Source organism: Typha latifolia, chromosome 13, assembly GCF_019914945.1.
Source record: "Typha latifolia isolate L0001 chromosome 13, TyphaL0001v2, whole genome shotgun sequence".
NCBI classification, from domain to species: Eukaryota; Viridiplantae; Streptophyta; class Magnoliopsida; order Poales; family Typhaceae; genus Typha; species Typha latifolia.
This window is the reverse complement of record NC_133098.1, coordinates 6,872,841-6,886,054: the sequence shown is the minus strand read 5'-3', so window position 1 is coordinate 6,886,054 and position 13,214 is coordinate 6,872,841. Positions and strand designations below refer to the sequence as shown.

General features: G+C 37.9%; 1 protein-coding gene across 3 annotated transcripts in view; it reads right to left on the bottom strand.

Moving 5' to 3' along the window:
- The window catches only part of LOC140799702 (probable cadmium/zinc-transporting ATPase HMA1, chloroplastic), a 55,875-nt gene extending 43,552 nt beyond the window's left edge, over nucleotides 1–12,323 (bottom strand). Inside the window, exons 1-3 of one of the 3 annotated variants that reach the window (XM_073154139.1) lie at nucleotides 11,660–12,323; nucleotides 7,033–7,183; nucleotides 6,704–6,888 (exon numbers count right to left, since the gene is read on the bottom strand). In XM_073154139.1, coding sequence (XP_073010240.1) covers nucleotides 6,704–6,888; nucleotides 7,033–7,183; nucleotides 11,660–12,181 — 858 coding nt within the window. In that variant the 5' untranslated portion in view covers nucleotides 12,182–12,323. The remainder of the gene's footprint in view (nucleotides 1–6,703; nucleotides 6,889–7,032; nucleotides 7,184–11,659) is intronic. The other 2 variants (XM_073154140.1, XM_073154141.1) reach the window with 2 other exon arrangements.
- Nucleotides 12,324–13,214: the final 891 nt, after the last annotated feature.

The window sequence follows — 13,214 nt, the reverse complement described above, 5'->3', positions numbered from 1 at the left end:
ACTATGGTTCAATGAAAACTAAAAAGAAGAGATTAGAGAGAGAGTGACTCGAAGAAAACCAAACAAAAGAAAGAAAAACCATGGTGTAGTGAAGAAGAAAAAGAAGAAAAAAGAATAAAAGGGGAGAAAGTGAAAGAAATGAAAAAAAACTAAGAGAAATAAGAAAATAAATTAAAAAATTATATACCAAAGTTCATCAGAGTTCCCTGGAGCTAGATTTCTCTTTAAGAGAAGCAATGATGATATGGTAAGGAGAGAAAAAATAGAAAGAAAGAGCGAAAGAGAGAAAGAGAGAAAAAGAGAAAAAGAGAGTGAGAAAAAAGAGTGAAAGAGAGAAAGAGAGAGAGTGTTCGGATCGGACCCGGATCAGGATCGAGTTCGGCCGTTCCCGATCCGACTAACTACAGACTTAACTAATTAAACAAATTATAGCCTACTAGGACTCTAACTAGCTAATAAAATAATAAAATAAATAGACTCGATCCATCAAGCCCAATATCTTCCGAGGTAATTTGATCAGGTCCGAATCACATCGGAGACACAATTTTTCACACATACATCAAGTGTGAAACAAAAGGTTGCAAAGTGATCATCGATAGTTGCATCAATGCGGTTTCTTCCAATGTAGTGTTCTTCTTAGAACTAAAACCTACTCCTCACCTAAATCCTTACAAAGTATCTTAGGATAATAATGATTATTCTATCTCCATCAATAAGCGATGCTTGTTCCCATCCAATTTCTTTTATGCAAAGAAAATGTTTGGTGCGACATCGTACCAATGGACATGGGCGCCCTTGGTTGTTCAATCTAGATATGATCATTTTTGCTAGATTGAACTCGTGCTCTTTCATGTTTGAGGGCATGAAGATTAAAATTTTATTCAATGCACCCTCAACTAGCGAACAAAGATAATAAGAAGAATGCCACTAGCAAAAAGTGTTTACACATGATATAAGCAAAAGAATTTAAAAATGAGGCAAACCAAGAATCCAATATGTTTGCCTTACTAGGCCGGGAAGCTAAAGGTCAAACTATTGTTCCACTTTCGAAAAAGATAGCTTCTTTATTGAAAGAATTTCAAGATGTTTTCCCTCAAGATCTTCCAGATCATTTACCTATCGCCAATGTGTGATGTCCAATATGGCTATCAATTTAGTTCGCAGTGCATCTTCCTAATTTGCAAGAGCCTAAGTCCATGCACTATCCCTGTTCACGCCTAAAAAGATGGCTCGTGGCACATGTGGGTTTATAGTTAAGTTATCAATAAAATAAGCATCATTTCCCAATTCCTCGACTTGATAGCATGCTTGATATGATGGTAGAAGCTACAATTTTCTCCAAAATCGACTTATAGAGTGGTTATCACCATATTAAAATTCGTTCATGAGATAAATGAAAGACTGCTCTCAATCCAAGGATGGTCCGTATGCATGGTAAGTGATGCCTTTTTGACTTTTTTGCGTGTCATGATACAAGTGTTCCGACCATTTATGGGCAAATTCCTATTGGTGTAATTTGATGACATTCTAATTTATAGTCATTCAAAGGAACACCATTTGGATCATTTGCGCTAAGTCTGTCTCACCCTTCGCGCCTCTAACCTCTATGCAATAAGTAAAAGTGCTCATTCCTCATGGATCGAGTAATAATTTTAGACTATGATTTCATTAAAAAGGAATATGTGCTGACCCCTAAAAAATTAAAGCAATTGTCGATTGGCCTGAACCACAAAGCTTTCTGATGTTCACAGATTTCATAGCTTGCTACATTCTATCGATATTTTGATCACGAGTTTAGCACAATTGCGTCTCTAATTACTGACCATCTCAAAAAAGGTGACTTCCAATGGACTTAGATCTGCAAATAAGGCTTTTGGGGAAAACAAGAGAAGAATGATGAAAGCTCATGTAATGCTGTGCCTTTCTGACTTTTCTAAAGTTTTTTGAAGTGGAATGTGATACCTCTAGAATTGGAATAGGCGATGTCCTTCGCCAAGAATGTCATTTTGTTTCCTAATTTTAACAAGAAGTTGAATAAGACTAAACAAAGGCATTCCACATATAACAAAAACTTATATGCAATTATTCAAGCTCTTTTCTACTAGCGTCATTATTTACTCCCGCATGTGTTTGTGCTATACTCCGACTATGAAACCCTCTAATACCTCAACTCTCAAAAAAAAAGTTCAATGCTAGGCATAATCACTAAATAGAATTTTTACAGGAATACAAGAAGGCGGCAATGCACTCAATCAAAAAGTTAATCTTCTTTCCTTCATAAGTATCACTATCACTGGATTTGAGAAACTAAAAGAAGATTACGCTTCATGCCCTGATTTTGGATAAGCCTACCTCACCTTATCTAATAACTCAAATATATCTCTTAATGGTTATTCCCTCCAAGGAGGGTATTTATTTAAAGCCAACAAACTCTATATACCTCCTATGTACGTGACTTTTTAGTTTGGGGAATTCATGTTGGTGGCTTTTCGAGTCATTTTAGCCAAATCTTAAATATGATGTAGCCAAAAGAATCGCCAATGACATACTTATCGTCCTTCTGGAAAACTTTAAGGCATGAAACTAAAATTTTCAGTAGCCTATCGTCCTTCTGGAACATGGTAAGTATAAAACTAAAATTTTAAGTAGCCTATCATCCTCAAACTGATGGTCCAACAAAGTTTGTCAATTGTAGCCTTAAAAATCTTTTACAATGTCTCATATGTGATAACAGATTATGGGATTTCATTTTTCCTATAGCTCAGTCTACATATAACAATTCCATTAATAGGCCTATAGGTATGAGTACATTTAAGATTGTCCATGATTTTAAAGGTTGTAAACCTTTAGATCTCCTTTCTATGTCATCTCATTTTAAAATCTTTGAATCTGCTGAAGCATTTGCTTATCATGTTCATTTATTATATCAAGAGATTGGCAAGCCAATCAAAACTAGTAATATTCAATATAAACTATTGGCCGATTTGCATAGATATGCTAAGGATTTCATGTTGGAGATTATGTCATTTTTCGTATTAGAACCAAGCAATTTTCATCTAGAACTGCAAGGAAGTTGTAAGCCCGTAGTGTTAGACCTTTTCAAATATTAAAACGTGTAGGATTTAATGCTTATATCATCAATGTTCTCTCTAATTGTGGCATTAGTTCCACTTTTAATATTGAAGATTTAGTTGCTCATAAACCACCTATGACCATCCCAGATGATCCTTATAATACACCTACTTCCACCCTTCCAGTTATGCTTTCTTTTGACATTACTATTTCCTCTCTTCCATCCACATGAAGAAATTAGAGAGATATTATTTTGGATGAACATTATCACATTTAATAATGATGGAGTTCACCGTTTCCTAGTCCAATAAAAAGACTGTTAGATGTTAACAGCACGTGGATTACTCGCAAAGAGCTACAACAAATCGATGTAAATCAATCCAAATCTTTGGGAGTTCTACTGTTGCGGCCCTTAGCCTCACTCGACTAAGTCGAGTTTCTCCCATTTCGAGAGAGTAGGTGCAAACAACATTTTCAAACTCGTGTAATCACGCAGACGCGGGAGGGTAGCCTACTCAGTGACACTTTGCCTAGGCCACGAATTGTAAGAGAGAGATTATGATGTTGAAGGTATTTTAGTCTTTTTTTCCTGTTATATGTATTTTATTCTATTTGTCATTTTAGGGTTTGCCTATATCAAGGCTTGTTATCTTCTTATTTAGACTTAATGAATATTTTGAGATTTTGCGATCATCTACTTTCTTTTTTGTTGATGGATTCCAACACCTATTGGTGGATTCCATGGCTTTGTTCTTTTGTTTTCCTTTGCCTACCTCATTTAGGATCAAACACATTGGAAACTAAAGGGCATTTTTTACAATTGCTTCGGGTGCATACTAATAGGGCCATAAGTGAAAAATGTTGTAAGAATTGTTAGTGAATTTTTTGAGTGTGAAATAGTTAAATACTTAAGTCACCTTTTCTTTGTTAGTTTGTTAATCCTCTCATTTTTATATTTCTGTCTATCTCTCCAAACTGTTTTCTTATATTGCAAGGTTTCCAAATACAATATCCTATCTTCTGTATAGCAGACCAGTTTCCCTAGCAACATTACTCAAGCAAATAATTACAGCTCCTCTTGGAAATTACATCAAATTAAATACCAAATAGTTCAGAAGCAAGAAATCAAGTAACCACAAAGTTCGAACAGTCCCAGGATGTTCAGAGTGATGGTCAAATTGAAATTAGTATACATTTTAAATAGATTTCAAGATTTCGTGAATTAAGTGTCATGGAACATTTAACCAAGCCAGGTTAAGACTGCAACATGGAAATAGATATCAGTATTTCATGAATTCAGTACCACAGAATATTGTATATAGGTTGAATCTAGAAGTAGACCAAATGCACATTGTATTTTTCAATATTTCTTTTAAAGGAACGATGCCAAATCACTTTTTTTTCCCATGCCATATACTTCTACATACAATTCCGATATAATGTAATAGAAATAGACATGGGTAATTAAATATTGGGTAAAAGTTGCAAAATGATTGCATGAGCAAAATTTTCCACAAAAATGAAGATTTCATTTTCTTCAAATTAAAACCTTTTTTGTAAACAATTGGAAAAAATAAATGAACTGAGACACTCCTAGCAAAGATCAGCATGAATCTGAGTAAGAAGAAGAAAGGAGTTCTTATGCTCAAGATTAGCTAATGCCACAATTTTATCAGAAAACCTAGCATCGCTAATGCCACAAGCAAAAAGGTACATCAAATAAACACAACTTTAAGCCTCAAAATCTCATTCATCTAAGAGCCACAAAAGAAATATCAAAATCAACATCGCTGCCACTAAAACAGTGAATTTAACTAAGAGCCACAAAAGATATATCAATATCAAGTTTCCCAATAACAAAAAAGGCAGACTTTAAATTCTCTACTGGAGAATTTTCTAATCAGATTAGTTCCTTCAACAAAATAAATTAAATATAATGCAATTACAGTGAAAATATGGTCAAGGATAAGCAAATAGACAAGGCAATGAATCAAAAGAGTTGTACTTATTACTATTCGGCCAATAATACAAACTAAAGGTCCCAAAATTCATAGCTCATAAGATATCAGAATACATCATAAGAAAATGAATCTATTCAATTCATCGTAGAAAATTCAAGCATCAAAGAAAATTGATTAGTGACACAGTCATACCAATATAAACATTAATTGCAGTAAGCTGCACAATCAAACAATATCTCCAACAATATAAAGAGTAATGTGGCATGGGATAAGAAAATGTGCCAACAAGGAGAAAAACAAGAAGGTACATAGATCCATACCTAGGAGAGAAGATTGGGCATCAATAGATCTATTTTTCCACCTCAAGGTACCTTTATCCATACTAGCGTAACTACATAGATAAGAGATGGGAAGATAACCCACTTAACTGTGAGATGAAAGGAAGGCAACACACATGGCTGTCGGGGAAGGAAGTACACATAGATCGCAGGGGATAAGAGAAATCATGGAAAATACCACAAAGGGGAAGATAGGAAGAGGAGAAGGAAGAGGGAGAAGAGATATACGTGAAATTTTCCACAAGAATTCTCTTATTTTCGGGATTCCCTTTACCCTAAAAAAAGAGACTGTGATTATATCAAATGGCAATCTAAACTAATATAAACTTTTCTAATCTAATCTATAACCACACTATGACTCTTCTCATTTGAAAATCAACCAAATCCTAGCAAAACTTCTCTAAAAACAAAGTAACAACCAAATCTCATAGATTTTAAGAGTTTTAACCAAATAAGACAATCTAAAAATAAATCCATTTTTTAACTAAAACATCCGAAAATACAAAAAGTGAATGAAACTATCTTCCCCATCGAAAAGTCTCAAATGTGCTTCTGGATTCTCATATCCCTAAGATAGCTCAATTTATTTTCACAGAAGTAACAGATAACAATTTTTAATCTCCCAAATTTTGTCAGATAATTAATATTATCTATTCCAAAGTCCTATATGGTATCCAATAGTGTTACTTCAAGTTAAGATTCCTTTATGGCTAAATGTAAAGATGGTCATCTGGATACCCATAAATACAAGGGAATGACAAATTTGTATAGTTTATGGCAAGGGAAGACCTTGATAGGGTTGTCTATTGCTCTGCATCTCAAATTCCCAATCATCTTCCGACCATGGGCTTTATCATCCCTTAGATCAGTTTTTAGACAATCTTAATTTAGCTCAAGTTTCCCTAATACGAGATTATTGGTTGTTTTCCAAGTAAAGTCATTATCACACGAAGAGATTAAGACCCTCATGTAATTGCCAATCTGGCAAACCATGTGACTCCTACTTCGATAAACAAGCCTACAAAGGAACAATCATCCAAGCCTTTCCATTGTAACAATAGATGCATAAGTGCAGATAGCATAACAACAGGCTCAATGGGTCTAGGAATGAAAGATCAGTGGTTGACAAAAATTTCTCTTTATCTTGATCACAAAATTGCGAACTCCAATACCAGGTAATGCTTGAAAGCACAAAAGTAGAATTCAAGGATGTAGGCTAGTAGTAATAAGAGCAAAAACAGGTTCTACAGGATACCTTAGAAGCAGGTAATGAACTAGCAGCATAAACAGTAAATTTAGGTCAAAAAATGCAAGGAATTTCTTCCGACGAACCTCACCAGCCCTGACCAATATATAAGAGCCCACTTCAAGATCACGTACAGGAATCTTGATGTAACTCAATTTTGAAAATTGATGTGGTCCATCACCACTCGTTTCTAATAGAAGTGCAAAGTCCGGATAGCTATCCTTGAGTTCCTTCACATCAATCATCGATCGACTTGTGAAATACTCTTCCGCTGTGAAGATTAACGTCATCCTTTAAATAACAGAGATGAGACCTTAAGATGCCTCAATCATTACCAAATAATGAAAGCAAACATTATGCCTCAATCATTACCAAAAATGGAAGCAAACATCAAAGTTCAACGATAAAAAATTACCAATATGGGCCAGGTTAAACATTGCAAGAAGCAAACCACCTTCCAAGGAATTCCCCATAAATACAGAAGCAAACGCTGCAAGAGCCATGAGGACATGGATATTTATTTTTCCAGCAGCAATATTTACAAGAGCATCAAGTGCTGCAGAAACCTAAAATACGAGCAGGAAATGAACTTAGAGATATTCTATCCACAAATGATTCTCTCGACATATGAAAATCCATATGATCTGAAACCATAACCAAAGATGAAAGTAAAAGATGGTTATAACTTCTAAGCATTAATAACAATGTGTGAAAAGATAAATAGATGAAAAAAGGAAAGGGGGAACTTTGGGCCAACAGAAATCTAGTTCTTAATAAATTTAATATGTCCAGCTCTGCTTTATAGGCTTCCTTTAGACCATCAAACAACAACTATGTTGTTAACATCTAAAAAATTCCATATCTTTTCTTCATTTCAAAGCAAAAGAAGCCAAGACGAGTGACCAAGTGCATCAGCAGTGTAGCATCAAGCCATACATAATTCTTAGGTTTCCTACGGTTTCCAAATATCCATAGGTTTCCTAGGCTTGTTTCCACAGATTCCCCCAGTTGGTGCGTATTTGGTTATCAAGAAGTGAGAGAAGTGAAGTAATCTTGGGAAGTAGAAGTTCCTAAGGAACTTACTTCCTAAAAGTCATAATTGTATATATTTCTTTTATGTTAGTTTTTAATAGAGTTTTTGACCAAACTGTTGCTACAGTAAAAAATTCAAAATATAACACTGTTCAAACTATTTCTCAAAAAGTACAACAGCAAAATCGCTCTCTCACACAGCAACTTTTAGTAAATTAATCAGTTCTCCAATAGGCTGAATATAAAGAAAAAGTTTAAATTATCGTAACTTTGCATTGGGTTATTCGTTTCGGTCATAAAATATATTATTGTGAAAATATGAAAAAAATATATAAGATAAAATGACGTAGTCATTTCCCTCAACCATCTGCGCTCAGAATCGCAAAATAAAGACCATAACACCTCTAAATTTGAATCTCAAATTTGTTATATAATAGTCATGGTTCCAAGTTTCAGTCGATCCTGGTTTCAGCCAGGTATATCGCCGATCCCGAGTTATCGGCCGTATCGCCCGATCCCTCACAATACGGGCTCTCCATCTCTTCTCTCACTCCATCTCTCTTCTCTCTAATTTTTTTTTCATTTCTTCTCTCACCAGTGCCCCATCTCTCTCTAGCGTCTCTCTCTCCCTAGCAACAGGAATGACACCTATTGAGAAGTCATTTAATTCTGGTGCTCGCAATCAATTATATTGTGAGATTACAAGAATATTTTATTCAGCTAGGTTGCCTTTCCATTTAGTAAAGAACTGTAACACCCCAAAATTATAAAAAAAATAGAGGGGGGCCCGCGCACGCGCCGAGCGCGCATCCTAGCACCCTGCCACCCTATCCTCTCCTTCTCCTTCTTCTTATTCTTCTCCCTCTTCTTCTTCTTCTTCTCCCTCTTCTCTTGTCGTGCACGCAACCATCCCCAACCCCCTATTTCTTCTCCACCACGCCACCTCTCTCTCCCTCTCCTCTCTCTTAGGTTGCCAACACAGTAGACGAAGCCCCGAAGCCGACGGCCAACGAAGCCAACCGCGCGACCCCTCGGTAAACCTTTTTTTTGTTATTGTTGTTGTTTCTCTTTCTTCCCTATACTCACCCCCTCGGCCACCATGCCTTACCCTTCTCGGTCGCGTGGCTGCGCCGCCAGCACCATCGATTGTGATGGTCGCCGTATCTCTCTTTCTCTCCTCGATTTCCTCCCTCCTTTCCTTTCCATTCCCTTCAGCCAGCCGCCCGCCCTGAGTGAGAGCCGCGGGACGCCGACGTCAAGGGCGAGCTACCGACGGCGTGGGCCACTGGCAGCACCGAGCCCTTCTCTCCCCTCCCTCTGTCTCCTTCCCTTTGAAAAGAAGAGTGTGCGAGGGTGGGGGTTGTTGTGGGCTGCGGTCTGAACCGCAGCCCATAGGGCTAAATGGGCTACGGTTCATACTGCAGCCCATGAAGCCTCGGGCCTATTGGGTTGTAGTATGAACCACAGCCCATGGAGCTCGTGGGCTGTAGTTTGGACTGCAGCCCATGAGCTATTCCCTCTCCCCAGCCTAGCCCATTGGGGGCTATTTAGACCCTATAGCCCTATTCCTTTATTTTAGCCTAACCACTCTCTTAAAGACAATTTATTATCATCTAAGTAGTGTGAATTTTAAGATAACGTAGAGCTCACCCTAGAGGACCCTTGACCCATGTATATGCCTAAACCTAAATTCTCTAATAAGGTAATTAATTTTATTAATTCGCTAATCTTACATATGGCTTGAGCATTTGTGAGGGCGTTATAATTGACATTGTATTTTGGACTTTAGAGTTGTATTTTAGATGTATATCTTGAAGGCTTGTTGTGGTCTGTGGAACTTGTATCCGGACTCTTATTGTTGAGTTTATTTATGGTATGAACTTATATTGCTATGTGTCTTGTGAATAACTATTACTAACAGGTCATGTGATGCACCGTGTAAGGGGATTTACCCACGCGATTTACATGTGTATTTGGTGATTTTGGTATTTCAGGAACCCTCACTATGTTAGAGCCTTTCAATTTGCAGCAAATAATAATATTTTTAGATTTGTGCCCTCTGGCTGCAGTATGTTGAGAACTACACTACTTCAAATATTAAAATGTTGCTAAACCCTATTAGAAGCACATGGGGGGAAAAAGGGCTGAGTCCTTTCTTAGCAATTTGCTGCCCTTATCTAGCTAGAGTCCTTCAAAGACCAAGTGGAATTCCTGGATAAATTGTCTTGCTTTGAGGCTTCACCATCAATCTTTCCTTGGTCCATTTGTACCTTCCTTATTGCTATATCAAGGGCAAACCTCTATGTATAAGAGATCTCATTTAGAGTATTTAGTTGCTAATAATACTAAAGAAAGCCTTTGCAATTTCTGCAACCTTCCTGTAGTGGATTTGCTACCTTATTTTTCCTCTACTAACCTCTCTCTTGTGCTCAAATTGGGTGAGGCTTACTCTCCTTTGCGAAGATGAAGGAGTGCCGCATCGATCTTCAACCAAGAAAGCGATTAAGTCCATGACAACAGGCCAGCAATACGTACAATTTTGAGCCAAGGTCAGCACCGCCATCCAACAAAGCTAGTAATAGGCAATAGTGCTAGTGTTGCAAATGATGCTACTGAATCTTGAACTCTGAATTTAACTAATTTCCTCAACCTTCAATATTCTATAGATGAGTTGCTAGCGTGTAATTTGTATTGCATAGACCAACAAAGAGCCGCCCCATTGGAAACTAATTTGGTAGGAGAGGCTAAGCTGGACCTCCTTGTCCTGTCTATGATGAGAACACTACCAATAATGAAGTGGAGTGGCTCTTTCTTGAACATAGTACACTTCGTCATTTCGCAATCCACATGAACATAGTTATGATTTTCGTATGAAGGTTCTCATTGTTATCATTTAGAAAGTAACACCATGATCGAACAAGCAAGGGCACAATAGCCAACAAGGGAATGATGCAAAGAAAGAGAATTGAGAAAGAAATTAAAAGTAATAAATAAATAAAAGGGATGAGCAGAATGAGGAGCTAGGAATGTCAATCCACTAAAATCATCATGCAGTGACCCTGAAGCCCAAGCTTATAATATTTATCAAACTGTTTGTGGAGGACGTTTTGCATGGTCAGTCACTGACATCCTCACACAATGATCATAGCACAAACCCTGAGCCTAGCTGCTTTGTCAAATTGAGCTTCTTCACCAATGAATGGAAGCAACCTATTGAAGGAAGGCAGATTTCAGTGTCTAACATCCATTCTGTCACAAAATCGAAGCACATGGAGTCAGTTATGCAAACTATGTGTTTCTCTAGCTTCTACCATGAAGAAGGATCTGCCGTTCTAGTGCAATTGGAGGCTTTATTCACATCGATTTCCACAAATCCCCTCCAAATTCATCCATAAGAACCTTTTTATTGTGATGATAGGTAGAACCCTAGGACTAATACGAGATTCAAGTGGAGCCAAGAGCACGGTTAACAATATTGACATACCTCACTCTTGAGTACCATATACACCTAGAAATATTTGGAGCCCGTCAAGCACTTCTCATATTTTCAAAGTTCAGAGAGGAAACAGAGATGCAACGCATAATTGAATGTTTATGGATTCATATACCAACGAATCTTTATTTGATCAAAATGATAGGCCCGTGTACATAAAGAAGATAATACTAGTAGTTTTCAGTCCTAGTCCTCTTTGGTATGACACTTGAGAAATTTCTTTGGTATATGTAAATAGTCCTCCATAAATAGTAGTAATCAGACACTAAATGATGTTCCAGAGAAGGAACGTATTTACCAATAAATGAAATGCCATCACCTACTGCTACAATCAAAGCCAAGATGTATCACTTTACAAACCCCATCTATACTCCATGTTTCCCTCCTCCCGATAGACATACAAGATAGTGTCAACGTTGACTCACAAGCGCCACCATCACCGGGTAAATCCGGAAAAGGGCAACTGCTTCTTGATAGAGTGAAAATATGCTCAGTCATAGAAAGTAAATCAACATACCCCAACAAGAGGGAAGGCGACAGTAATGAGTGTGCTCTGCAACGGCTTCACGGCTCGGCTGGGGACCGCATAGGGGCAGGTGGCCGCGAGAAGCAGCAGTGCCATCGAGCAGCAGCAGAGCTGGAGGTGTTCCCGCAGGATATCCGCTAGGTCGGCCCACCCAACCGCCTTAGCGAATAAGATAATCGCCTTCTGTGCTCTTGTGATCGGCTCCCGATCTTCTCCATGAGCATGACTGTGCCCATGACTATGGTGGTGTTCGTGGTGGTGGTGATCGTAATGACGGTGGTGGTGGTCATGGGCACGGCATGTCATCGATCGACGAGGGGGCAGCCAGGGTGGTCTAAAGGGAGGACAGAGAGGACTTTTGGTTAGTTGCAGACAGGAACGAAGAGGGTCAGAACGGTCGCAGCGTCGATCAAGAAACGGAGGAAAGGGGGTGGGCCGTAGCTTCGCGGAGACGGAGAATTGGAGGCATGCAGTGCCTCTACTGGCTGCGGCCATGGCGAGATTTTCCATCATAATAGATGATTTCTGGGTTTCGGGAGGGCAGATGTCAAGAATATAGAGGTATCAGAAGCAATCGGGTCATTTGGTGAACTTGTTAGGACGAAGAAGAAAAACACAGATTGGTGGATCTGTTACGGCAGACGAGAAAGGTAGAGGAAGATTATGTTGTGATACTAACCACATCGTGAGCTCATCGATTTAGTTTTCGACCGAACTAGCCCTCTCCTAACTTTTATTTACCGAAATAGAATGCTAAAAAAATTCCCTTTTTTAAGAAAACCGAGAATAGCCGCACAAAAATTAAAATTTAAAATTAAAATTTGAAGGAGCTATCAGAAGCACGTCTAAAGGATTTACTCCACTAAATATATATAAGAAGATGATGAGCTTCAAGAGACGGTGGTGCACGAGTGAGGGCGAAACATGGAAAGCATCCTATTACTACTCTTGAGCAAGCACATTTGACTACAGAGTTTTGATGGATACGGTGCATTAGTGCTAATATGACTGCATCTGAAGGATTTACTCTACTTAATATATATAAGAAAAGAATAAGCCTCAAGAGGCAGTGGACGATCCTCTCCCTTGTGGAGCCACATTAGCAACACATAGTGCACGAGTCCGATAGTTAGACATAGGAAATTAATTTTCTAGGCCATATAAGTGATTTTCGTAGCTTCACAATGACATATCATAACGCAAAATTATGACCAAGTAATGTTTAGTCATATATTTTCTACCACATTTTTATATGCGGTGCAGCTTCGGTCAGGACCACTATTTCGGAAGGCAAAAAGAAGGGAGCAACACCGGACTCATGCTAACAGATCAACTCAGTAAACAATCAAAATAGTAGAATCATCTCTATTCATCTCTATATATATCACCAATGTACTCATATTCTAAATCAGCATAATCGAATGCATGATAAAATATGCTCGACTATAATCATCTCTAGATAAAATCATATAATCATGCTGGAGGCCAAAACATGCATGTACATAAATATATAATATAACTTAATTTGAGAGAGGCGTCTAAGGGA